At 35.3% G+C, this 27,774-nt stretch overlaps 2 protein-coding genes across 3 annotated transcripts; one reads left to right on the top strand and one right to left on the bottom strand.

Moving 5' to 3' along the window:
* Window positions 1-1,841: 1,841 nt before the first annotated feature.
* Window positions 1,842-20,044, bottom strand: LOC121809561 (protein furry homolog-like). Its single transcript, XM_042210266.1, has 18 exons — window positions 19,766-20,044; window positions 18,559-18,746; window positions 17,972-18,090; window positions 16,287-16,332; window positions 15,252-15,324; window positions 15,026-15,083; window positions 14,548-14,643; window positions 13,650-13,767; window positions 13,313-13,579; window positions 11,719-11,820; window positions 11,226-11,580; window positions 11,023-11,136; window positions 9,776-10,401; window positions 9,464-9,660; window positions 9,015-9,237; window positions 7,045-7,164; window positions 5,791-6,564; window positions 1,842-5,369 (listed from the first exon to the last, which is right to left on the bottom strand). Exons 2-18 carry the CDS (start codon window positions 18,652-18,654, stop codon window positions 2,298-2,300), a joined length of 6,456 nt encoding a protein of 2,151 aa, XP_042066200.1. The 5' UTR covers window positions 18,655-18,746; window positions 19,766-20,044; the 3' UTR covers window positions 1,842-2,297.
* Window positions 20,045-24,843: 4,799 nt separating this feature from the next.
* Window positions 24,844-26,817, top strand: LOC121806655 (biogenesis of lysosome-related organelles complex 1 subunit 2-like). 2 transcript variants are annotated; one of them, XM_042206773.1, is made up of 3 exons: window positions 24,844-25,091; window positions 25,717-25,833; window positions 26,343-26,817. In XM_042206773.1, exons 2-3 carry the CDS (start codon window positions 25,738-25,740, stop codon window positions 26,616-26,618), a joined length of 372 nt encoding a protein of 123 aa, XP_042062707.1. In that variant the 5' UTR covers window positions 24,844-25,091; window positions 25,717-25,737; the 3' UTR covers window positions 26,619-26,817. The 2 variants fall into 2 exon arrangements, with proteins under 2 accessions (XP_042062707.1, XP_042062706.1); XM_042206772.1 differs by having other exon boundaries at window positions 24,848-25,077.
* The last annotated feature ends 957 nt before the right edge of the window (window positions 26,818-27,774 follow it).

The raw sequence follows: 27,774 nt of genomic DNA, 5'->3' as shown, positions 1-27,774 counted from the left end.
GGCATCATCTGCATATTGGGTGCCCACCCCGGCATCATCTGCATATTGGGTCCCCAACCCGGCACCGCCGGGAACCCCCCCGGCGGACTCCCTCCGGTCGGCATCCCGGGTAGCATCTGCTGCCACGGGTACATGTTGTAGTACCCGGGCATCTGATTCCATCCGCCTCCAACATTAATTGGGGGAGTTTGAGAACCACTCGTCCCTGAACTCGGCTCGTTGTTTAGATCCATTTCTCGGTGTTTATCTTGTTTAGAAATTTAGATAGAGAGAGTACTCGTTAATACAAGTGGTGCGAATGAAAATGAAGTGCAAATCGCGTATATATAGTGTCGGGACAATTTAAAAAAAAAAAAAAAAACCGCTGGGCGATCTCGACGCTGCAATGGCGCCGAGCGGATCGCCCAGCGCATCGCCCAGCGCCCGGCGACCGCCTAGCGCTAGGCGATTTTTAATTCCGAAAAACCGCTCGGCGGTTTTCGGAGGCTGCAATGGTTCGCCTAGCGACCGCCTAGCGCCGGCGCTCGGCTAGGCGGTTGTGGATAGCCTGAGGAGTTGAAGAAGTTCGGCATGGTGATTATTTTTGTGTGGTTTTTTTAATTTGTTTATATTATATTTCAATTTAAATTCTAAATTTTTTACTAAGATCATAATTTTTACTTTTTGTATGGAACATAATTATGGCTTTTACAATCATTATTGTAATTTATCAGTATTTGTAGGATTTCAGCTATTTAAAATTTAATACTATTTTATACTAATTAATAAAGTTTGCGTTAAATTTTTCCTTATGCTAAATTCATTAATTATGTTATAAGTAAATTCAATTAACAAAAGATAAATATAAAAAGGGCATACACGTCTTTCACACGTATAAATTAATCATCTCATTTCATATTTTAAGCTATCAAACACTAAGATAAAATTATATTATCTTATAAAATTAAGATAAATCATACTTTGAGTTATCACACGTTAGGACACGTTAAGACGTATAGCCTCCCAAACAAGCACTAAATGTACCGTGCCCAACCAGAATTCATTAACCAATTACTAGAAAATAGCATTACACTCGAAATACTGCTACCTCTATCATTAAAAAATACTAAAACTTTTAAAATAATATAAATTTTAATGTATAATTGATAAAATAAGATAGAATAATTTATAAAGTAAAAATAGAGAGAGAAATGAATAAAGTAATTAAAGAAATTTTGAGCATCTGATTGTGATCGGAAGTATGGTCTTTTTTATTGCAAGCACAAATGTGTTTCATCAACCAATTTTGATGTATTGTTTTTTATATTTAATTTTTTAAAATTACTCTTTAAATTTATTTTTTAATTAATATCAAATGTTTAATAAATTAAACCAAATTCAAAAATGAAATGAAATTAAAAATAAAATTGTTTTACATACTTCATTTGACTTTAGATAATTTAATCTATTCTTCACTTTTTCTCATAATGTAAAAATTGTTTACTAAGACTTTACACTTGCTCAACCAATGTTATTAAGCACTCCGTATCATTCTTATTCAGGTCATATTTTTATTTTTATACAAGTAACTTATTTTAGCTTTTAAGTTTATATTCCAGTTTTATTAATTAAATATTCCACATTCAATAAATATTAGTATTAATAATTTTTTCATTACGCATTAAAGCGGTCACAAGTTAACTTTTTGACGCTAGCTTGAAACCAAACATCTAAGACTGGATTCCAATTATATAAATTTGTAAAATTTCAACTCAATGAATGTAGTGTGAAACTCAAAATTTAATTGACTAACCAGATTGATATCCCTAATGAATATCCATAAGTAGACCTCACACAACCAATGAAACAATCACCTTAATACAATCAATTAATTCTGCAAAATACAATTAGAAAAAACACCAAAATTTGAATTTACATTCAGATATAAATAATGGAAAAAGTATAAGGAAGATAAAATTGTCCGAAACAGTGCTAAAAAATGCTTCAAAGCCTAGATAATATCTAGCTACCCAGTAATCCATGACAAAAATATCTCTGTACATCTCATTCCACACAGCTGAATGTATGTACCAACAATTGAGATCATAGAATGTATAAACTAACAAAGTTTTCACGAAACTTATGCAAGAGATATTACCTCCTACCAATGAACGAAACCTATCAAGCTCACATCATGGAACAACTATATCTAAGTAAATAACTATTACTATTTACATTAACCAGACCCCTCCCCCCAACCATCCCCAGTGGACTGTAATAAACCACATGCAGGACGAAGAAGCATGGTGTGGATCGATCTACAAGTTCCCAATGGTAGTTACAAAGGGGACCAGCCTTCTGTAGTCCCTCCGTCGACCAAGCGCACAACTATCAAGGACTCGCCCTAGCATCAAACGGGTATTTTGCAGCGCTAACTCTTTTTGTGATGTACTAGATTCAATGGCATTAGCTTGCCCAGACGGAGTCAAGCCTGTCCCAAATCCGAGCCCACCGGCAAACTGCAAAGGCCCACTTCGAGCTTTGAAAGATGTCTGAGGGACGAGGATCTTCTCATCCATTCCGGTAAATCCATTCTCGAAAGGACCCAGATCATGTGGATGGGACCCTGGTATAGAGCTACAGCTTTGTAAGAGTGCTTCGAGAACACTCAGAGCTTCCCAGCACAGAGTACTCTCGACCAGCTGGGATACAATCGCATACATGTGAGGACTCTGTGCAGCATCTACAGGAGTATGTTGGAGTAGTGCCTTCAGCATAAGAAGTATTACACGTTGATACTCGACTGGTCCTTTCTCTAGAAGCCGGAGCAGATGCCCAAAAGCCAGAGCAGAGTGTTTGGGAAACCACTCGTTGCACAGTAATGGCGAGACACAAGCAAGAAGATTTTCTAGGCCCTTAATCTCTCCCGAGGCATAAGCCATGAACACAGTTGCTAACTCATCCAATGATTTGGCCCGACACCATATTGCAATGTTGGTTGCAACAGTACAAGCCTTATGATAGTGTTGCTGTAGTGGCGAAGCTGGTCCCACCACTGCATCCTGACTCAGCTGTAAGCACAGCCATGGAAGTAAGCCTGTGATATGCATCAATAGGCGGGTTTCTGTATCACCAAATATTGAGTCACAGGACGGCACAGTTATTTGAGAGAGAACTTCAATGGAAACACCATGGCTGACAGTGGACATCAGTCCTTTAAGGACAAGAGGCTGCACTCCATCAAATGCAGGAACTTTTGAAGTTGATGGCGATACTTCTGATACAATCCTGGAATCCATACGCTGAAAATCAGGACCATCTGATATGCTTGAATCGAGCTCATCACGTGGCATGCTTGAGAGCAGCACATTTTCTGTTGTCGTGTCCCTGAACGAAAGACGATAAATTACCCGAGAGAAAAGCTCAAGCACCTGGCAGTATACATGAATAAAGTCTGTGTGCATCATGGCAACGCAGCCCCAGAAGAGTTGTGGATAGAGTATTACTTTCTCAGGTTCCATATTTTCCACCATCACCTGCAAAGTTAACAAAATTTCCATAACAAATCCCAAAACTGATGGTACTGGATTTCCCAGGCATCTGTGCAAGCAGCGAAGGAGAGAGACACATGCATCATTTGTGACACGTGGTCGTAATGCACGGTATATTTGGTGGGACCTGCAAGCAAGGTGCCTTGATGTGCATTCCATAGCCCATTTTAGTGCTTCTGCCCCCCAGGTTTCTCTAAGATCTCCTTGGAAAAAAATTGCATCAACCATACTCTGCACAAGAGCAGATAAGAGTGCTGCACTTGGCAGCTCAGTCCTGACTAGTGTGGGGTCCTCATTCTCCCACATCATGCTACCTCTCTTTGATTGGACATATTTGATCAGGCTGACAACCTGTTGCTTGTTCTCTCCATCTCTATGCTCAACATCATACAGTTCTAAGTGCCGACCAGCAAGTGAATACAGCAGATTAACAAGGAGATGTTGGCAGTGCTCCAACACAATATCCTCTGAACTGTCCATTGAGACAAATGTAACATGAAAGAGAAGTGGCAAATGCTCTCTAAAATCCTCATCATTCTCATAGGCAATTTCAGCTAAAAGAATCAATGCGATGTCCGCCTGAGTCAATGTATGTTGCTGATGGCCTTGCAATGCTGACAGAAGTTCTTTAGCATTCACACCATGAGAGCCAGTTCCTGGGTGCAATACATCTTCCCCAGAATTTGGGGTATCAATGAGGTAATCTCCACTGTCTCGAGATACATGACGACTTCGTAAACTTCCTGTTGAACTCCGAACCCCAATTAGTGGCCCGGACATGTTGACCAGTGCAGGTAGAAGTTTCCCTGAGCGACCAGCAGTTACAGGAACAACACCAAGCTCTGGGGGCAAAGAAGTTAATGGACCCGAAGCACTTCTGCCACCAACAGCTGCTGTTCGCCAGCTTAAGCTTCCGCTGGTGTTCCTTAGCGGTCCATCAAGAGAACCACGAACAAGTAAAGGTGACATGTGAGGCTGGCTGTCCACAGTGGAAGTTATTTGGGCCACAGCAGGTGCCTGAGAGAACTCTAGGACAATTCCTCCAGCATCACCTTTATTTGCACCAAGTCTCAGAGGCTCCACAGTATCTTCAAGCATCCACTGAGCCAATTGGTAAACCAAGTGATCAATAGTACGCTGTGGGCAAATTCGAGCTAGGTATAAACTAACCCTCTTGGCAACTGAGAAATAAGTGGCAAATGCTCCACTTATTTCAGCTGATGCGTTTGAATCACAATCCTCAATCCCTTTTGTGATCAAGAAATCCAGAACAGGACTTATATTCCTTGGTTTACTAGCTATTGTGCTCCATAGCTTCTCAATTTCATCAGGGAATTGATCACCATGGCGCCATGTTACATAATAAAGACTCTTTAACAATCTATCACTCCAACCAGAGTCCTTCAATTTCCAAAAATTGAGGTTCTCGATCCATGGAGCCATGCACGTCAAAACTTGATGTTGTGCAATTATGTCCACTGCGTCAAGTTGCCTTTGCATTATCTCTTCACAAAGGAGTTGGCTCAATTCTGGATGATCTTTAGCAAGTTTACAAGAGAGTTTGTATTGGAACTGTTGATAAGAGTCAGGAAGGTTGCCAACAACAGCAGCTCGATAGCTGCCTGCACCCTCAACACCATCCTCAGCCCATTCACGAACAGAGAGCGTCTCAAGCATTTGAAGAGCATCATCACGAATTTGCCTTGATGGATCCACCACTTTGTAAAGGATCAAGCTTAATAGCCTCTGAATTTCACATTTTGGAATCTCTTGACGCATGTAGACTTCAGCCAAGACACTGAAGTATCCATCAGCTATTGCAGCATCAGAATAGTAGCACTGCACCAAATATTAATTCTAATCAGTAGTGTCAGGTAAAATAATACGAGATACATGTACACATGGAGTTTTAATATGTGTATCAAATATGCCTAATTAAGAAGTCTTTGCCACATCAAATTTACTACCATATTACCATAATGATGATATGAGATGCACTTAGGCAGCCACTACTAACTAGCGGTAAATGCAAGATATGGACATAAAAAATAAAACTAATAGAAGATACAATGATTAAATGCACAACTAATTCAAACATTAAGTTCAAGACAGAGTCCCGGAACATTAGTTATTCCACTTAATTAAAAAAAACATGTTTTTGTTGTCCACAATTTGGTAAAATAAAATAGCCTCTTGTGAGAATGCCCATGGCAAACATGAAAACTGATAGTTTAGTAAAGTACCGGACTTCATGGTTTACCTGGTCAATGCAGGCAGGAAATAGGTCTAAGTTAGTGAGGAGAAGGTTCTTCAGGGCCAATTTTGCCAGAGACACTCGATGGTGACCTCCTCTATGCCTATCACGGCTGGTTGCTGCCCGCCCAACATCTCCAGTATATTTTGGTAAAGAGGGAGTTCTTGGATCAGCCGGTGAAAATCCAAATGGCGCTCTGGGTGCAGGCTCAATAAATAGGCTATTGATCCACGAAATAACACGGCCACTCATTTTCCGTGCATTGTCATCAAAACATGGTCCATACAACAGAGAGGCCATTGCATTCATGGAGGCCCACTGTATTGCTTCAACTTGTTCACCCAGTTCTTTATCAAATGAAAGCTTGTCAATTGAGTCCTTTGACCTTGAATGCTGACTTGACTTGTAACGTTCAACTTCACGTCGATAATCACCAACACCATCCTGATTCCAGGTACTGCCTGTATCATCACCCCAGGTAATGAGGAGATCAAAAAGTCTCTTTCTTGTTCTAATATCAAATTTCTCAGACTTCGAATCAACAAATTCAGGAGCCAAAAATCTCAGAACGGAAGCTAGTGCATATCGGAGAGGTTGTATCTCTTGAAAGTTCTCAGGAGGCGATGTCAAAATCTGCCTAGTTGTTTCTTCAAGGAACTTCAAGTAATGAAGGCGGAAAACTGGTTTGCGGCCTAACATGCCAGGCCATACCTTTTCAGCAACTGTGCGGTATATGTTTGAGATATGGATACGAAGTTCTTCTCGGCGGGACTTTTGACTCTGTGTAAATACCAGTTTATAAGTCAAATCAACTACAACAATTAAGGCTAGAGACTGAGAGAAACAAGAACGAAAAATGCCAGGTATGTGCTATATTGAGTATTGATACAGACTGATCTTAGTTTGATGTGTATTACTCTGTTAAAATCTCTACTTCCCTAAAGTAAGACCATATGAGGATGAGCCTTGAAAAAATGCATGAACCTGACAACCCGTGGGTGTATTTTGCTGACTCTTTTGAGGAAAGACTTTGCGATATGTCAAAACTATCCTCATCGACATGTTCGTGTAATAGACCAGCAATCACAATACACTATCTTTACAAAATGAGTAGGTGCAATTATGCAATTCCTTATCGAGAAAGATTATGAACCAAGGGATGTATATAGCACACAATACAAAATATTTAGAAGGGACAGAGAAAGACGGAACAAAAGACTGGGAAATCGAACAGTCTGTAGTGTTCCATTGGAAATATACCTTCCACTTTGGTTTTCCCTCTGTTTCCATAGACACCTCATCTATAAATGATGCAAGCTCACTGAACATTATCTCACAAATATCCAGATGTGAGTGACCAAGTGCCATGGTGGCTCCATGCTGCAAGTGCAGAGATAGTAAATATTAATTAGAATATAATTGTTTCCCCATGACTTTAACATAAATAGAAGGGATGACTGGGTTGCTTACTAAATCAGACTTTTATCCTATCTTGCAAATTTAACACGACTTTTATAATGTTTAACAATACCACCACCTTTGATTTTCATTAAATTCAACACACCCAATTTTTTCAACAAACAACCTTTTCCCAGAAATGGTGTTGACGCACCAATGAAATGGCGACATTTCATCACTGAAAATCTTAGAGATGTTGAATTTGCTATAAAATCGACAGAAAGTTTTACTTGTTTTAAAAGTCAAGTCAAATTCACAAAACAAGGTAAACGTCATGATTTATTTAGCAATATTCAGCATGCTTTGCAGTTCTAATACTATGCCAATCTCCATACACAATGACAAAATATGTAGATGAAACCACCTTTATCTTATAATGGGGTGCAACCATAAAAATCAGCATATTTTGACACTATTAACTAGCTAAAACACTCCAGGTAAGGAAATAATTTGTGCTATGCGATGAGCAATGTTATCAATCTCGTATGGCGGCTTATGGCCGTTTGCCTAAAAACCGCCACAGGGATATGGCGTATTAGTATGGCGGATATGGCGGTCAAAAATTAAATAAATAAAATAATACTTATATATTTATATATAATTCAAAAATTAAAAAATATTAAAAATATAACATCTAAAACACTTTAAACAATTAATAAAGCATAATATACCACTCTAACAACCATGTTTCTTGCATAATGCCCTATTCCTAAATGCAGTACAAACGCAATGTTGTCAAATGTCGGATATGGCGGTGCTATGGCAGCGACATGGTGCTATGGCGTTTCCACCACCGAACGCCATGCCATAGCGCCATGGCGCCGCCATATCCGCTATTTGATAACATTGGCGATGAGATGCCAAGTTAACACAGCATATAACCAATCAATTGCAAATTTGGTGTGAGAGTGATATTCTTTCTCTTGAGGAAGTGGAGTAACTCACAATACAAAGACAAGGTGTCAGCAGTTTACATCACCCAAGAATCCCCATACATATGCAGATAGAATAGTATCATACTAGCGGAGGAAAGATCCATCATTTGTTATCAATTTAACGATTTCCCTAGTGCAAAAGCAACCATTTATGTTTATTTGGCTATTCACATAGAAACACTGGCCTCTTGTGCCCTAGGAAACTCAGCAGCATTATCATCAGATATAGCTTTGCTATGCACATAAAGATCTTGTGCAGCAATACATCAACATCAATTTACAGAATTTCACAGAAATTTATGACACATCCTTAAAGAGTTTAGAATGTGTATCCCGCATCTTAGGATATTATCCTTCACTTCTCAAAACTATACTAATTGATCTATACAACATGAAATGCTGGTTTTGTAACTCTATGCACGTTCCCCCACCCTAAAACGCGGGGGAAAGCGGAAAACGTTTTCACATTAAATTTGACTTTTATAGGGGCCTTTTTAATCAGTTTTAAGAGGAGAATACATCACAATTGAGATATTCACTCAGTCTGCTTAGCACTAAATTACTTATATGCAAAAAATTATGCTATCTAAATCCTACAAGATTTCCTTAGAGTGGAAGATTTCCCTAGAAGCTTCAGAGGGTCCTTTCAGACTGATGCCAATTTCGTTGGAATTGAATCCATAAACTGATCTTTTATAGAAACCAATCAATAAATTATACAACAGAGATTTCATACTGGCTGGCTTCATCATTTGCATAAACTGAAAGGAAAAATGATATAAGAACATAGATCCACGGAAACATTCTAAAAGATTGTTGGCAGTAGCAACCACTTACTATATGTAGTTCAGAACCAGATTTGAGGGAAGGTAAAATCAGATGGAATAGTTCTTTTGTCGCTACTGAACCACCACCTTCTCGACTATCAAGGGGACATGAGCATGCAAACATTGCATACATGAGCCATTGATCCAGCTTATTGTCAGTATCCTGCGATTGATAAGCCTTCCCCCCCAATTCCGTTGGTGTGATATGAGCAAGACGTTGAATAATCTCCAATCTGCAATATATGATAACCTTAACTGTTTGAATACAGTAATAGAGAACCTGAATAATTGATTTATGTATAAACCACCACAGCTTCGTTATTTAATTGCACAGCTTATTGTATAGTTAGGGTAATGATTTCCTCAAGCTTGCTGCTTTATAGAAAAGACTTCACATATATTCAGAGAAAACCTTAGGTAGCATATCTGGGAAAAATTGATCATAAAGACAATACTTACTTTGCCACCCGAACAGAACTAGGACAGAGCTCAGCAGCATACTTAACAATTTCACTAAGGCATCGAGCCCATCTATACTTATCAGGACTCTCAAACATTATAGACTGGAGAGTTACATCAGGAGATACAGCATCCGACTCACGTTTCAGATCAAAAGGACGACCAGAATCCCAGTAGCAGCTCTGAACAATATCGTCCTGTAATAAATTCAACTCATACTTGAAAACATGGTATGAAACATTTAATATTGAAAACATGAAAATGAAACTGACTCAAAGAACAGAACCAGCTGGAGCCGAATCTTTCACTTACCCCATTCTCTTCTAGAACGTCGATTATGAATATTGGTTCAGCCTCACTTTTCAAGATATGATCTGGACGTTCTTGCATGCAGAGTTCCCGAATATCATGTCGCAACGCACGGACACAACGCAACAACTCCAAAGCAGTATGCCTTATCTGACTATCTACAGAACTTAGGAATATAAGACCAACTGCATCTATCTCTGAAGCACGGAACTCAAGTGCCTCTTGAGAATTGAATGAGGACCTCTTCAATCCCTCATTTCTGTGTATACGTTTTGCATCAAGTCCATCATTTTCCATCTTATCATCTAATAGGCAAGCTCTCCAAAAACGCATGAGTTCAAGAAGGCGTCCCAATGATGTCTGAATAAGAAGGGGGAACTCATCTGGAAGGCGTAGGATGAAATTTGCCATCCCTCTCATAACTGCAAAGCGGCGATGAGGGAGGTACCTCACAATTCTGTTTAGGACCTGCACAGCTTCCTCACGAACACCAGGATCAATGCTAATGCCATGCTGAGGTATTATTTCCGAGATTTTATCACTTCTTCCAACTTCCTCTATGAGATAGGGTATGCACTTTAGCACCGAGCGAAAAAGATATCCTTGGGATTTCTCTTTCGTGACAGCATCTGAAAACTATTTATCAGTTTTATGTCCATGTGGTGCAGAACATACAACAGGAGGCAGTACGGGGAACATATAAAGCAGTCAAATGACCATCTCACAGCTGTAATTCAAATGTCTAGGATATAAATGGTTGGTGCTATTAACTAATAACTACTTATACATGTCAAAATCATGCTCAAATAATATAAACATTTGAATTAAACCCAAGAAACAAGGCCGTGATAGTACAAGGGGCACTGAATGAGGTTGAACTGAAGTGGCACTAAAAGATTCAAATGACATCTTGCTCACTGAAGGCACAAAAGTTGTAAGAAAGGTATGAGCAACATGAGAAGTTAGGCATATGAGCGGCCCAACATGTGATATAACAATTTCCTTCCAATACATGTTTCTAGAAATCAACCATTATAAGTTCAGGAAAGATTAATTTATAGCAGTTCAATTTCCAGACCTTCCTCTTTCTTGAGAGAGTTTTAGAAACACTGAGCTTACATGACGAATAACAATAAATCAAAATATATATATTTGCCAACTTTATAATGCTTCATGCGATGTGAAGATAAACATGCCCAGATAATTTCCCATCATTGGGCATAAAGACTTGCAAGAGCTTTAGAATATACCTATTGTGGTCTTTGAGGAAGTAAGAAGAGCCTGGCTATAGGTTCTATGGCAAGATCTCAAAATGGCTTCAATTGCAGCCTTAACTTTAGGGATGTAGTGACCAATATTATGAACTGCAAATGCAGCACAAATTATAAGATTAGATTTATTTTTCTAAAGGAAAAAGACATGGCATACTCGATAGATAAAGAATTAAGACTACCGTGAAGAATTTCCAACCCAACATGCTGGCTAGTAGGAGACATAACAATGGCAAGCAATGCACGAAGACCAATCACCTTTGCCTCCGGACTATCTTGCTTCAGCAATTCCAGAATCGTGTGATTCATTGCAAAATCAAGATTATGTTCTGCTATAGTTACACAGAATTCCACAAGTTTGTCATGCTGGACATCCTGTGTGAGCATTCCTTTTCTGAGGATCGTCAAAAGTTGAGAGGTAACACTGTCTAGGTAATCCCATACACGATTAGGAGGCTGTTTATCCCCATGGACACTCAAGTAAAACCTCAGAACACGATGCAGACAATCCAATGCCATGAAACGGTGGTTCTTATCCTGAAACATAAAATCAATAAAATACTAAAAAATCCTAGAAGACAGCATAAAATTATAAATAAACACACAAATAGGTGGCACAAAATTATTTACGTGGGTAACAAATCCTAACAATGTAGACCATATTTCTAAACTTACCCTTAGATGCTTGTATAGTTGTTCCATGTGCGAACCAATATTGCCGAGGAAAACATTAGGGTCACCAAGACATAGGAGAAGGGTTACCAAAGGGTAACCAACCTAAACAAAGAAAAAACTCACATGAGTCAAAACGTGAAAGATACATTTTAAAATTTTAAACAGATAACTTCTTTAGCATACGATATAAGGTTGACATAGAGATCAAAAACAGATGAAGCAAATAGCCTGATGGCTTTAACAAATAAAAGCATAGCCCACTTGCCACTACTCTCCCATTCTATTCCTGTCACAGTATCCCATGTAAGCTCTATTTCCAAAGCACGATTTCTTGATCACCAATGATCAACAACTGTGTTGACATTGATATTTATTCAAATAAAGAGCGACAATTTTATTATTATTATGTGGTTCCCTCACTAAATTATTTTAGAATTCTAGTTAGATATCAAAAGATAAAATTAAATAAAATTATCATTTTCATTTTCCAATTTCTAGTTCAAAATACTATGACAGATGGAAGATACTTTTACTTCATCGTTTTTCAGAAATCAGTTGACTGGACAAGAATAACTAGATTATGTGTCCAAATTTACAGGATAATTTAAGATAATTTATATAATGATAACTATAAGATAATTTAAGTTACATATTCAACCTTATTTACATAAATTTATAACTCCTAAAAGGGAGAAGTGAAAATCTTAGCAACCACTCAAGACCAAATTTATCCAACATCATGGAAGAATACAACACTTAAGCATCATCAAGTACTGTTTGGTTTTTAATTACATAAATGCAATAAGAACTAACATCTACTGTCAGGATCAAGAGGTTCTTATAATATATACTCAATAGGCCATATTTCTTTTTCGTCCGTCCCATAGAAATAGTCCATATCCTTTATGACATCCTTTTTCTCCTTCTCTTTTACTTTATCATTTATGGGCCCCACCATCCACTACACAATTTCAACTATTTTTTCTCCTTCTCTCTTATTTTCCCAATCACACATTGAAATTTTACACATGTTGACATTGTGTTGACGTTGTGTTGAAAAGTTTGGAGTTTGTACAATATATAGAGTTTGCATTTGATTACATTCATTATATATATTTGTGATAACGCAACATTATATCACACAGGAAAGAAGTAGAGAGACAATAATCCAAGAAGCAAGAGACTTTCCAGCACATAAAATAAAACTCCATTTTGTCATAAGTAAATTAGAACTCAAATAAAGATACAATAAATGACCGTTCAATGAATGACATTATGACACAGACAAAACACGTAAGAAGAAGCTTAAAAATCTGCCAATGAAAAGTAGAGCCAAGACAGTGCAGCACAAAAATAATGTAACCACGGGTTTTATTTCTTTCAAAGAATAATGATATCAAGGCAGTATTTGATCTACTAGTGAACGATGAGAGTGTATTGGACAAGCATTAGTAATTTAATGGACTGAAGCTTTTCAACAGATGAAACAATTTGAAACTTGGGCATGATGTTTCAACCCCCAAAATTTTAATACGTACATTATCATCAAAATTAATTGTAAAAGCGACTGGAAATTTGCAAAACTGAAACTTACAGCTATATGTTTACTTTGTTTGTCCATCCAGTGCATCAACTGCACTCGTATTCGTGCAACAGCATCATACCAAAAGGTCAAAGCAGGTTCAACGCCAGTAGGAGGCCACTGACCTTTTCCACCATCAGCAAGTGGTGCTAGTATATTTGAAAGCATGTTGCATAGTGCATGGTGAAGTTCACTTTTACGCTTATGAGGAGCGCGATTTAGAGGGTTGGCTTTTGCTACAAAGGAGGCAGATGCGTTCAGACCTCCCTCTGTTTTAACCTGAATACCATCTCTTCGTCAATAATGTTTTGGAACAGCTTAATGGTAAGTGAGAATAATTTAGGCATACCCCAAGTTTGAGGTAACGCATCCCATTGATAATACTAAGTGTTTCACTCCTTGCAACACTAGTATCGATTCGGCGAGTATTAAGCTCCACGAAGAAGCGTTCAGTCACGGAACTAAATCTGTAGAGAACAATAAAAGCATGCAAATACTGAATCAGGTTTTAGTGCAACATAAAGGCTTCAAAAGCACATAATCAATAATAAATGTTATTGACAGATGATAAAACTGAAGAAATGTTAATAGTCTAGCCACAAGTTCCAAATTTCCAATTAATAGCAGAAATGATACAGACTATCACTCTCAAGTCTTACTGACACAAAAAATACAGTATATTTTACTGAGCTATCTCCTAAATATAAAAGGTATTACAAATTGGTCATTATACATGGAGCTCATGAATGTTTTCTTGTGTAAAAAATGCTCATCCAAAAGAAACAATTTTCCTTAAATCTGTGTTGATCATGGCATTAATTGAGTCCTCATATATAAGAAACAAAGCTACATAAACCCGGAGTCGCGTCATCCACTTTTAAAAATTAGAAATGTCATAACTCCAATCTGTATTGTTTGACAAGTATATTGACATATCCATCGTGTAAAGTGCTGCAGTTCATATCATACACATAAAATTATGTAACAACAAACAACAGTAACAACTTCATTCACTACTTCAAACTCATTTTCCTATTTTCCAAACATAATTGATAATTGTAACTCAACCTGAGTGTTAAACGAGTAAACTCAAGGAAACCAACTTAAGGATCAGGGAAACATAAATTAACATCTTTCAGAAAACGTTCAGCAGACACCCCCAGCAGATATATTATGCTAAGCTTTTCCCTTTGTTATGTTAACGGGCTGTGCACATGAATGTTATCAATACACTACCATATTCATACCTGATACGTGATAAAGCACCCAGGAGCTGCGCGACTAGGTCAAGCAGAAGTCCCCTTAAGTCAACAAGAGAAGGATATTCTACTTGGCTGACAACCCTGTCATTTGCAATGAATCCAGAGAAAATTAAAAATAAAATAAGTGAGGGCATTTTTATGCCCTAAAACAACATCTTCACTATTAAAACCAACAAGAAAATTATAGACAAACATAACTACAACCACAATAATGATGGCACATTAAATTGTTTAAGCTCTAAAACACTTATATATGTCCACTCTGTATGGCGTGAAAACCTCTTTAGCTTTAGCCAACAGAAAACTCAATCCAATTATGTAACTTTATAGGTGTCATACACATCAACGACCGAAGATACACCACACAAAGATGTCATAAATGTAGTAGAAGTCAGGTGTGGAGATGGATAGTCATATTGGAATTTGCAATCATCCATCATTTTCTAGATTAAGTCATGGTTACCTGTCTGCATTAATCAACCAGTCAAAGACAAAGTTTTCAAGCCCAATCCAAAGTTTTTCTGTCAAAAGAGGAAGCTCATTAGAAATTTTGAATCTTCTTTCCTCGTTTAAGGGCATGGAGGAGGGGAGAGAAGTCCCAGCCAGTGGAAGATAGATGACAAACATAAATCAGGAATTTTTTTAATGGGTAGCTAAAGATTCAAGGGACCATAACTGCACAAACAAACCTGTAAGTCCTTCTTGTGGACAGCATTCAACAAAGCGAATGCATGCAGAGCAAAAAATACATTCCACTGCAAGCTGTATGATTAAACATCATAAGCAAACTAAAGTTATTAAGAATTGAGTGTACCATAGAACTCTTGAAAATTAAAATCTATTGCTTTAGAAAAAGAAGGTAAAACTAAATTGGTTCTCCTGGGACCAGTATATCATTTAAGCCAATCCCACTTAAGCATCAAAACTGTCACATCCAATCCATATTACTGTCATAGAATGATAGCAATATTTAACCATTACTCAATTTGCTCGCATCTTTTTAATGGACCCCTGCATGATTTATTTCTTTCTCTAAGATAATCAATCCATCCAACATGCATCAAACCAACATTATAATTTGTTAGTTGTTACAACAATAAAAGGTTGCACACGAAACCAGAGTTCTCATAATCAACATCATGCCCAGCACACAAGTTTTACAATATGCAGTTACAGGAAAAAATATATATTCTGATGCTTTCTGAAGAGCATCAGAAAAAATATATATTCAAGATTATATTATTTTAGATGTCTTATCAAGATTTTGTTGAGAAGCAACTAAGATATAGAAGCCTAAAAAGACAGAGATTGAGAAGTTTAATGCCACATCCTTCACTAAGAAAATTGGTGTGATGATATAGCTAGTCACTAGATACTCTCAGGCTAGGCTATTAAGAATCAGATGCATGTTCTGGTTGAAATTGTTTGTTCTGTTTCAAGTGCATCACTATGCAATTAATACATTTTCATCACACTGAATCATTCTTTTGTTATTCATGGTCTAATTATTTTTCAAATCCTGCCTTCCACTCAGAATCATCTTACCATTTCCTAGAACAGCACCCTGGTATTAGCACAACTCTTCTATACAAGCTACAAATGAAAGGGAAAAAGGACAAGGAAACAAAAACTAACAAACAAACAAAAACAAGATACAAAAACTACCCTAGCAGGGTGTGTAAGAACGTGAAAGTAATTATTCATAAGAATGAAGAGAAACTAACCTTCCTTTGAAATGTTGAAGCATCATTAGCACCTTTTGGAGATTCACTGCATAATTAACCCAAAAGCCCTTCTTAAATACAAATGAATATATATTAAGGTCATACATATATAACAAATATCCCTACTACATATCCCTACTACCTTAGACAATCAAACAATAACCATTCAAAGCCACTATAGAAGAAGGTATTATTATTATCATATATACACCTTTTCAGTCAAACTTGCGTGTTAATATCTGAAAATGTAACCAATCCCCTATGATTTCATATCAAATTGAAATTGAGATTTGACCATCAGAAAAAAGTGAATATCTATCCTATAATTATGCTGAATAGCTTAGATTTTCTAAAGGAGATTAAAACTTTTTTGGTAACCTTAGAGAAGTTACATAATGATTTGGAATATTGTCTGGAGAGAAAGCTAGAAAGTAATGTAGAGCTGGTACGAGGGAAAGTTCCATCAGGCAAGCAATTAAGAGCTTCAGCCAACTCAATAAAGAATAAAACAATAGTGGCAATGGCTTATCTAGTTTTTCAACCTAATTGATATCCTTCTGTCATTGCAATAGCTTTACATTCTTCGAGGCTATGACTGCGATTCCTTATGCCACAGTCTTCTACTCCCTCCATCCCAAAATAATAGTCCACTTTTGCCATTTTAGTTTGTCCCCTAAAATTAGACCATTTCCATTTTTAGCAACTTTTTCTTTCTAATGAGGTGGGCCTTTTTTTCCACTAACAATACTCCAATCACTTTTACTTTCTATCTCTCTCCTACTTAGCCAATTTCGCATTAAAACCTATGTCATTCCCAAATTCTCTATTTTTTATGGGATAGACTCGGTCACTCCGAGGGGGTAATTCACAAGGACGAATCAGTTCTTTTATTCCATTGAGCAAACTATCAAACATCATTGTGCTTGTGTTTGTTAAATCACTATTTCTAGAGGTGTGCATCTGCCTCTAGTGTTTGAAACCTATAGCATTGGTACTTTCCATAATCACAACATATAAATCTTGATTCAAAACAAACTGTGGAAGGATATTTGGAATAGTCAATTTTCAGGATTGACCATCCGAAACGTCACCCCAAAGGAGCCTTTTGGTGCACAAATCAGTTATTTTGGGTAGCTATATAACATTGAGCTTAGAATATGGTATTGCTTAGCTAGATAGTATATATTAGGTAGTACTTGAACACTTCATATCAGACATTCAAAAATTTAAATAATAATAAAACCTTAACTAAAGTACAAGATCACTTATCTAAACTCTAAAGCAGGGTATTTATAGTCAATGGCTCATATATTTGCATGCATACAGATAGAATAACAATTCTTGTCATAGCCCAACATTGTTCAAGGGCTCCGTTTGCCAGACTGATACAATTCAGAATATCAAGGACAATATTACAACATATTTTAAGTAAGTTCAAACCCCAAAGTTGGAGCTTTCTAATGAGTTATCCCGGAAAGGAAAAAGGTATTGTAACCAGAAAATCAATTACTTACCGATTGACATATTCCTATAGCTTATTGTTTGTTTGTGGAGTTTATTTGGATTATGTATTCAAGAGATAAGATAGCTTAGGACTAAGTTTAACGATAAATTCATAAAAGGAATGTTAAATGTTTTAGTTGGCTGGCGATTAACAAGAACCAATTTTTCGGAAAAAGAAAAACCTTTCTCTCCATCTTAAAAGAGCCTCGAGTAAAGGTACAGGGGTATGTCGAGCCACCATAGCTAAAGAATCCAATACTTGTTCATAAGCTGGATCTGATGGACGAAGATACTGTCCATCCTGCAAAATTGTTGAGACATAATCATGAGAACTATATAGAGTCAAGAATCAGTGCTATGCACATAAAAGCCCCCAACAATAGTAATTTCATGGATTGCTCAACTACCATTAATTTCATACCCAGACAGCCAATAAACTTTTTATCTAATTATGTCTTTTTCTCTAAGATTTCCCAACAACTTTTCCTTATGTAAACATAGCTCAGCCTCATCCCTTGCTCTCATGTATTTAGCCAAACAAATATAAGCCTCCTTATACATAGTAAGTTTATCATACCAACAATTAATTCTCGATCCTTCTTCAATCTAAGACATATAGGTAGAGCCAAACTGGTTTAAATGGTATTGTGTATCATAATCCAAAATAAACCTTACAACTTGACATAACAAACTACAGAACCATGCTGGAAATTGAAGAGCTCGATCACTATATTATCATAGTATCATACGCAGACACAAAGAACCTTACCTGAACTTGAGCGGTTTCAATGCGTCGTCTGGCAAGAGGAAGGAACCGCTGCAGCAGCGCATCGACAATCAGCTTTGCCGCACTCCCTGCCTTCATTTCTTCCCTGACTAGAATGCAAAATATAAACAGCTTCCAACTTCACAAATTCATCTTAGCTATATTCATTGTGTTCATCCCCATCAGCGATCCTGATCACATGCAACAGGTCAGAAATCACCAATAAAATATTAAAGCAAGATTCAGCTACAGTAGCTAAAAAGGAAAATTTTATGATTCAAATACTGCTCCTACATTACACTGATTATATGAACGCATTTCAAAAATTTAGAAAAATAATTTACTCTCATAGCTAGAAGCTGCAGTACCCAAGTCTTGTTAGAAGTTTTAAAGTGACATCTAGCAGAGTATAGTAAACATTTGAATAATTTCTTAAATGGGGAAATATAATAAGGTCCAAATGTTGAATTTGATAATCGTTTTACATGTCCATTAAAGTCGTCTAAGCTAAAAGAAAATATTCCATAAAGCCTAAACCAGTTCTTAAGCCCAGTAGCAGTGGCGACAAAACTTATCATAATAATAATGTGTTATCCATCAAATTCCTCGTTAAACAACAATGCCAGATTCATGCAAATCTTGGTAAAGATATTCTCATAATAGCAAATGAAATTGAGATTAAACTACAAACTTAGATAAAGACCTTAGCATACAAATAAAACATGTGTTAACTGAAATTAAATTTATATACAAAACAGCTAACATCATAAATGTCAATAAAGATTTTGCGAAGAAGATCTCCCCTCTGACCTCACATAAAAAGACCACCTCTCTCACCGCTACTAAAGTCGACTATCTTAATTCCAGCATACTTAAACTCACATTCAAAATATTTACAACCAGTAATTTAGCAGTCACTACTGGAAACAAGGAAAATTGAGAATTCGGGTAACTCAATACATCAATGCCCAGTTATGCTCCAGTCTGTGCCGACAATAGACTAAAAAACAAATCTTCATAGTATCATCTTTTACAGCAACTCATTCTGGTGACAGATTGACCGACGCCCCAATTCCCCAAAATCTCAATCTCAAATCCATTACCGGGTAAATTTCTCGACCCAATAGTCGGCTCTCGAATAGGATGTATCCACCAACATCAACAAAATAATAACAAACAATAACAAGAAGAGGAAGTCTAATTTCCGAACCTCTATCGGAATTCATCCGTCTGAAACCGCGTTCTTCTCGCCGGAAATCAACCCATCAGCACCCAAATCAGCGGACCTAGCCCCCAATTCGAGCTCTCCTTCCCTCAACCGGGACCCGGCCTGAACCTAACCTACCCGTCGCCCTGAATTTCTCTCTCTCTCTCTCGACCTCGATATGTGTGAGTGAGTAGGGACGAGAAGACGAGGAAATTTGGGAGCTCAAGAAATGGGTGTTGCCAGGTATGAAATGTGGAAATACACGGAAATGAAATTGGGGTGTATAAGTATTTCGGCTGACCCTTTATACTTTTTCATTTAACTTTAATGTATTTATCCTATTCTTTTTAATTGGTATCTCGAGCTGTCCTTCTTATTGCTTCTCATAGTAACCGGTTATTAAGTTGTGGTAGTAGACTAGTTAAATGACTTGGGACAAAATATTTTGGTTTAATGTAGTATTAGTGGACAAGTTAACATTTGGCATCAGTAGCCTAGCGGTTGAAAGCTTCTTTTTATTAGCCACAGTCCAAGTTCGATTCCTTGTGATAACAATTTTTAATATTATGTCTTTTAACTTTTGTAAAAATTCATTGACTCATCACAATGTTTCATTGATACTCATTTATCCTTTTCAATTTATTTTTATTTTTATTATGTACTCTATTTATTTTTAATAAATTTGTTTTCATTGATACATAACTTGACTTGTCCTTTTAAATTTATGTTTGTTTTCATTCATACACTGATTTCACTTGCCTTTTCGGTTTGAATTTGTTTGCATTGATAAATATTCATATAGCTAAATTATTAATAAGCGTAATTTCTTTAATTTTGTTTTCATTTATATTTTGTTTCATTACTTTTGTTTTTAACAGATATTTATATAGCTATTATTTAATAAATAGTAAAGTTTATATGTTTTTTCATACTTTTAAAACAAAATATTAAGAAAAAACAAATTAAAATCTAATTACGGAATCTATCATTCATAATGGATGAATTCAATCTGAATTAATTGTTTAAGAATATTGGACTTTTAAAGTAAACTGATCATAACTTAAAGACGATTCTTTTGAAATATAACACAATCTAACAGAGTTGACGTAGATTTCCCATAATACATAAAAATTTAAGCACATTCATTTCAAATCAAATGAAGATAACATAAACTAAATTATTCATAATATAAAGAACCTCCTTTTTAAATAGTATAAATCATCTAAGTAATAACACTAGGAAAATAATTTATTTTTATTTACAGCGAAGGGTTTAATGAAAAATAAAAGATAAAGATTCTAATTCAAAAAAAATGGCAAAGAGAACAAAAAGGCTTATTTGAATACGTCGATGTAATTATTTTCACACCCCCACATCGAAAATCCTGGATCCGTCACTGGTTTCATTAGTAGTATAAAAAGAAATCGAATATTTTATCTCATATTTAAAGGATTAGATGTTGAACTACTATGTTATTGATACTAACCTTTATAAATGATGCACGAGTTATATTTTTCATAAATTTTCATACCCCTTGATTTATTCGAAATCATATTACTTCTAATTTTAGGACGAAGTAGGGGTGTGCATTCGGGTTTCGGTTCGGTTTTTTGTCAAAACCGAACCAAAACCAAAAAACCGAATTTAGTTCAAAATCCAAACCGAACCGAACCCGAAAAACCGAAAAACCGAAACCGAACTTAAAAACCCGAAAAACCCGGAAAAATAAATATAATATTAATATATATATGTGTGTGTAATTTATTTTATTTTATATGCACTAATAGAAAAGTTATATATAATATAAAATTAATAATACATATAATATATATAATATAGTAGAATTTATTAAAAGAATATACTATATATTATATATAATATAATATATTAAAATTAATAGAATATATATATATATAATTCGGTTATTCAGTTTTTCAGGTTTTTTCTTTGCCCGAACCGAACCGAACCGAAAAATCAAAATTTTTATATTTTCAAAACCGAACCGAATTTCAAAATTTCGATTTGGTTCGGTTCGGATATTCGGTTTCCGATTTTTTTGTTCACCCCTAGGACGAAGTCATGTAAGTGTAAATAGTATAAAAAGGTATTCGTACCGTATACTTGCATTTCCAATTTCACAATATTTTGAAAATTTTGTCAATTTACATTTATATTTTGCAAGTCTTGGACTTTGAAAAAAATGTATTTATTCCACTATCATCATCGGAAATCATATATTCCACTATGTACTTCCCATCATTAGAAAGCTAGCTCACCACGCCGAATCTCTAATGAATTTTACATTGAATTTTTTTCTATCGAAGCGGAAAAACATTGTTTTTGTGCTTGTTTGATATAAAAATGTTGAAATTTTAGGGGAAATGATTAAAAATAGATTTATCTCCTACTTGTATCATGTTCACTCATCTTCAATGCTAATTGTCGTAAAAGACGTTGTCTTTATATATTGCAATGAGCTAGGTGGCTATAATTGTGGTTGTTGTTCATATGTTGCAATATTTTTCATGAATCGCAAAGTTAAAGACACGGACCCATCATATCAAATTATATGAAAAATACAGATTGGTAAGAGTAAATTAATTTTTTGAAAAATGATTCTAAATATACAAAAATATTCATGCTGTCGTTGATATTTTAGACTAACAACATGCAAAAGCACTTAAACCACGCAGTTTAGGAACTTTTATCTCTTTTCATCTATTAAAAACTATCTTTATCTCACTATAAATGAAGCATTTCTTATTCAGCGTAAGATTTATACAATTTTATTTGTATATTGGCCTTTGGATGGTAAGATAATAAAATAAAGATAATCATATTTTTTTTTTTAAAGGCGTCAATTAAAGTTATATATTTAAAATTGAAATACGTAGTAACACTGTAAAGTGTTAAAAGGAGAGACAAAAAGGATTACTATAATAAATAGTCACTCGTTCCACAAGGGTATGCATTCTTTATTTTTTAGTTCATCCCATAAGAGTATATATTTTTAATTTTAGAAAATCTTTTATCTCTAATAAGGTGAGACTCATTCTTCACTAACAATTCTTCAATTACTCATTTACTTTACTATTAGCGTCAAAACTCGTACCCAACCAAGAGAGTATTGTTTTTAATATTCTCTATGTCTCCGAAAAATAGTCTTATTTTGTCATTTGAGAATGTTAACTAAAAATAGTGTCATTTAAAAATGAAAACTTTCTTTTATACTTTATTCACTTTTTATAAATTATACTATTCTTTTATCTTATGTCATACTTTATTCATTTTTTCATTCTCTATTTTATTTTATTAATTTCTCATTAAATTTATTTATAATGAGACTATCTTTTATTAGGATGAGGGAGTATATCATACTTTCCTAGCAAATTTAGAGGTAATTACATGTTTCATGTTTTATCTTTGATTATTTGTTTCAATTTAGTATAAAAAGTATTAAGTTTACATACTACATACAAAAAGTTTACTAAGTTTTCCAAAATAATACATTCTGTCAAGTCCCCACTAACACCGTTACTTCTAATTATATACTACATCCGTCCCTCAAGAATATGCACTATTTCCTTTTTAGTCCGTCCCACAATAATATGCACTTTTTAATTTTGGAAAGTCTTTTATCTTTAACGAGGTGAGACTCATTCTCCACTAACAATACTTTATCTACTTTTTCTCTCTACCTCTCTCTTACTTCACCAATTTTACATTAAAACTCGTGTCGACCCCAAAGTGCATATTCTTTGGGACGGAGGGAGTAATACATACAAAAAGTTTCACCACTAAATTAAAACATTCCATTAATTATATCAAACAATTATTTTTATTACTCAAAAAAATGAAAAATACAGAGAAAAAAGTCACCACTTTTGACCCTTTAGGCCATTAAAAAATACATAAAAAATGCAGAGAACACTAAAAAAAATTAGAGTATATTGAGAGACAATTTTTTTAAAATCACGATCAATTGTTGGAAGAATTGATATTGCATGTTATTTTTTAAAGTGATTAATTGTATTAAATCTCTAATTATTATATAATTATGCTGATAAGTTGGTCAAATTATAAACTAACTAACGATATTTAAAATATTTAACGGAATGTATTAACTTAAAACACTTGGTAAACTTTTTTGTATGTAATATGTGAGAGATTTCGAAAAAAGGAATTAAATTCGCAGGCCTTTCGAAATTTAGGCTTAAATTCGCTGATCTTCCGGAATATAGGATCGCGGCATGCGAATTTTTCGTAATAAGGGATTTTCTAAGTTTTCTCCATTTTTTCTTATTATTTTTCTCACTACATTTACAAATTGACCAAGCTACCCCAAATATTTTCATCCGAATTTTGGTTTTCACCCAATTCTGCATATCTAAAATCACCGCCACCGCCACCGCCACCTCTACCTCCACCTCCACCCTCCTATATTTGAACAAATCCAATAAATTCAGCTCCTGCTACAACTTGAGATGTGAGATAAGTACAACGCTTGATCACATACTTTTGTTTTCCTCTACTGGATATGCTTTTCAAGGAATCAATAGCAAACAACATACATAAGTCACCAACACAACATTAATCTGATAACAAAATTTTATGCAGCCTGAAAATGAATAATAAAGTACTCCACCTTTCTAAGGTTCCTCATAAACTCTAACATCTCAGGAGTAGCCCCTTTTACCAAAAAATAATTTGACAACTCTAAATCAACTCACATTGTGAAGAACACGAACGGAACTTGAACAAATCCAATAAATACTCACACTGAGCAGATCATAAAAATGATAGCATAGAGGATATTCTGAGATAAATACGTGGAGCAATCCTACAATTAGAAAATTCTAGACTAGAAAGAGTGCATATTCTAAAATTCTTTATTCTGAAAAATTCATATACCTTGATCCAATATTTCAAAAGGTAAGTGAATTTAATCTCAAATTTTAAAAGACATGCGAATTGAGTCCTTTTTTCCAAATTTCTCATATGAACCTAATAGAGTACTTTTTATACTAAATTGAACTAACGGGAAAATATTTTATATAAAATATGTAATTATCGCAAATTTACAAAAAGAAGATCAAGAACAATATAGTAAAACCTTAATTTGTTCGCGTCACAGGACAGCAATTCATCGGAGCTCTTGCCACACAGCTCGTCTTCCCCACAATCATTCACCGTCCGCCGTAACAACGCTCTTCTCTCCTCTCCTCATCCCCACCGCCTGTGAGCTTTCTCTCGTAAAGCCAAAGACGTCGTCACTCGTCACTCTCCTTCTCAAGTGACTCCCGCAACTCAATAAGGTTTTTGAGAAATTGTGCGAAAATTCTCCTTTCATAGATAAATAATTTGATCATATTTTTACAAATCTTTTGATTCATTTGACTGAACCGCAATCTCATAAATCCTAAAATAGCTATTGCAAGTATGGTATTTGTGGTAAGGAGGTGTTTTCAATTGCAAATTTGGGTTTTTGGGGATGGTTGGAGATGCCCTAAGAGAGAAGAAAATGGATAGGGAGATTAGGCCGAGAAGAAGATTAGGATGAATGAGATTAAGCTCATCGACAGGGAAACCCAGGGAGGGGAGAAAAAGAAAATTATTTAATGCATAAATTCTGCATTATTAATTCGAAAAGCATTATAGTTCAAGTTTCTAAGTTTTTATCATTCCGAGCACTTGTTTTTTTCTCATTGCTGATTAATAATGCATTATGTGAACATGAGAATAGATTGTTTTGTTTGAGGTGGCTTTATTGTGAAAAGTAGATTTGTATGGTTGGAATTTCTCTGTGTGAGAAATTCTATCATGGCATGTCATTTAGGGGTTGTTCACTTTTCCTTATATTCAAGAAGATGAAACTGTGTACGAATGAAATTTAAGAAATTGAAATTACAAACAGCATCGAGCAAAGCTGCTAACTGTCTGCTCCTGGTTGACAGGCAAATTGGCTCTGATCTAGAATGGCTTCTGGAAAGGATACAGAGAAAGACCAAATCGCTGCTTCTCTAAATGATCTTTTCACCAATGTCTCCGACATGATTAAAGGCGAGCTCCAGGTAATTGGAGACATTAAGCTAGCTAAATCTGAGTGGTTAAATTTGAAAGAACAGATACTGGTGAGGCCATGCAAAATCTCTAAATGGTTGTCCTCAATTTAATCAACTAGAAACAATTTTGAGATGATGTTGGTAATTGAATGTGTACTAGACACCTGACTATAGTGACACATCTTTGCATAGGATGCCTAACCCTTTGGTAAGTGGCTGTTGTTGGTTTTCAACTTTTTCTGTATGTTGCTGGTAAGAAATTAGACCATCTGCCTACTATGCCATAGTTTTCTTTGTTCTATTGTTGAAAACTGTTTTGCATCTTGAGATATGGAGTACTATCTTCCTTCCATCTTGTGATATATTTGGTTTGAAGAAATTGTTTGCATGATTGTATAATCCATTGTCTTGTTCCGACTTTAACTCTCGTGATAGGTTTGGTCGATGAGTTTGCCTAACTGTTTGATCCATTTTCTTGTTCTGGCTGAATTATGATATTCAATTATGTAACGTGATAGGGAACAAATAATGTGCTAGAGCTTTTGGAGAAAATGAATGTAAGAGTGGGTGAAGAATACAAAGGCTTTGGTGATGTGGCCTCAGGATTAAGAGTTTTTGTGGAACAATTGAAGTCGAAAAGCAGCACATTTGACGACTGCATTCAGCAGCTTGATGCGATAGAGCAACAAGTGATGGAGTTCGAAGCTGTAATCGCTATGCTTGACAGATATGTTTCATTACTGGAGTCAAAGATGCAGCATGTTTACCAAATTCCTCCTGCTGCACTAAAATAAGCTAGGCTGGTTTCATTGAACAGATCAACTCTTCACTGTAATACATAATGTATCAACCAATGATTTGACATGAAAAATAAATTTAAAAAGATCGATATGTTATAATACAGGTTGGAGAAAGTCTAGCTATAACTTTGTACATTTGAGAAGGCATCAAAATATTACTATGATTTGTGTTAAACTCTTTTCAGCTCATTAACATATTGCTTCAATTTTGAGTGTAGTTTAAAAATTATTTTCATGGAGAAGAAGATGATGAACTCTGAGTGTAGTTTAAAAATTATCTACAATTTTCATAGATTCATAAAAGGGCCACTGGTGTCTAAAATCACAATTTTTACTAAAATCTAGTCTCAAAAATATGAATTCAGTTCTTGTAGTTTTACGAATCGAAACCAAATGAACGTATATTTAACTATTTACTACCGGAACTATATTCATCTTTTTTGCTGTATTAATGGAAACACCAATCTTATAATTTTATGAAACAATAGTCCTACTGTAATTGCAAATGTAGACTATGTAGTAATGTAATTCATTATATTATAAATGTATTTTTGTAATATTTATATAAATCCAAATAATTTTTAAATTTATACAAATGCAAAAATACACGATTTTTACTATATTCATGAAAAAAATACCAAACTTGCAATTTTACAGACCAACAGCCCTATTATATTTGCAAATGATAAATTGTTATTATATTTAATGTATAAATTGTTATTATATTTAATGTTTTTATTTGAGCATATATTATAAACGTATTCTTGTAAAATTTATACAAATGTACATTGAAGGAGCACAAATCAATGAGACGTGGAATCATGAAGAATAATAATTAGTGATTCTGTTGTGATTAGGTTGTAAAAGCAAGAGATTAATATGTAGTACACTGATTTGGTAGAAGTTCTACATCTTTCCTAAGCTTGTATTGTTCTTATCATTCACAATCAATGAAAGAGTGACAAATCGGTCTCTTGCTATTTTGAGCGTCTTATCTTTTAACGTTCTTCTTCATGATCTGTTCTGTTTCTTTTCACGGCGCAGTCGCCAGTCGCCGTTGAAATGGAGAGAGGCGGGCGACCAGTGATAGGAGATGTGGAATTTTGCTGAAATTATTACTAGTAGATAGTACTAATATTTTTTTTAGGGA

Source organism: Salvia splendens, chromosome 6, assembly GCF_004379255.2.
Source record: "Salvia splendens isolate huo1 chromosome 6, SspV2, whole genome shotgun sequence".
In the NCBI taxonomy this organism is placed as follows: domain Eukaryota; kingdom Viridiplantae; phylum Streptophyta; class Magnoliopsida; order Lamiales; family Lamiaceae; genus Salvia; species Salvia splendens.
Note: the sequence above shows the minus strand (reverse complement) of the source record. Positions and strands in the feature narration are given on the sequence as shown.

Coding starts and splice junctions, on each gene's coding strand:
- LOC121809561 (XM_042210266.1), bottom strand. CDS start 18,654: ATGAAGGCAGGGAGTGCGGCAAAGCTGATTGTCGATGCGCTGCTGCAG. Junction 10,402..11,022: donor TTCCTCAAAGACCACAATAG/GTATATTCTAAA, acceptor AATAGTTTTCAG/ATGCTGTCACGAAAGAGAAA. Junction 7,165..9,014: donor CTGGTTCTGAACTACATATA/GTAAGTGGTTGC, acceptor CTGCACTTGCAG/CATGGAGCCACCATGGCACT.
- LOC121806655 (XM_042206773.1), top strand. CDS start 25,738: ATGGCTTCTGGAAAGGATACAGAGAAAGACCAAATCGCTGCTTCTCTA. Junction 25,834..26,342: donor TGATTAAAGGCGAGCTCCAG/GTAATTGGAGAC, acceptor GTAACGTGATAG/GGAACAAATAATGTGCTAGA.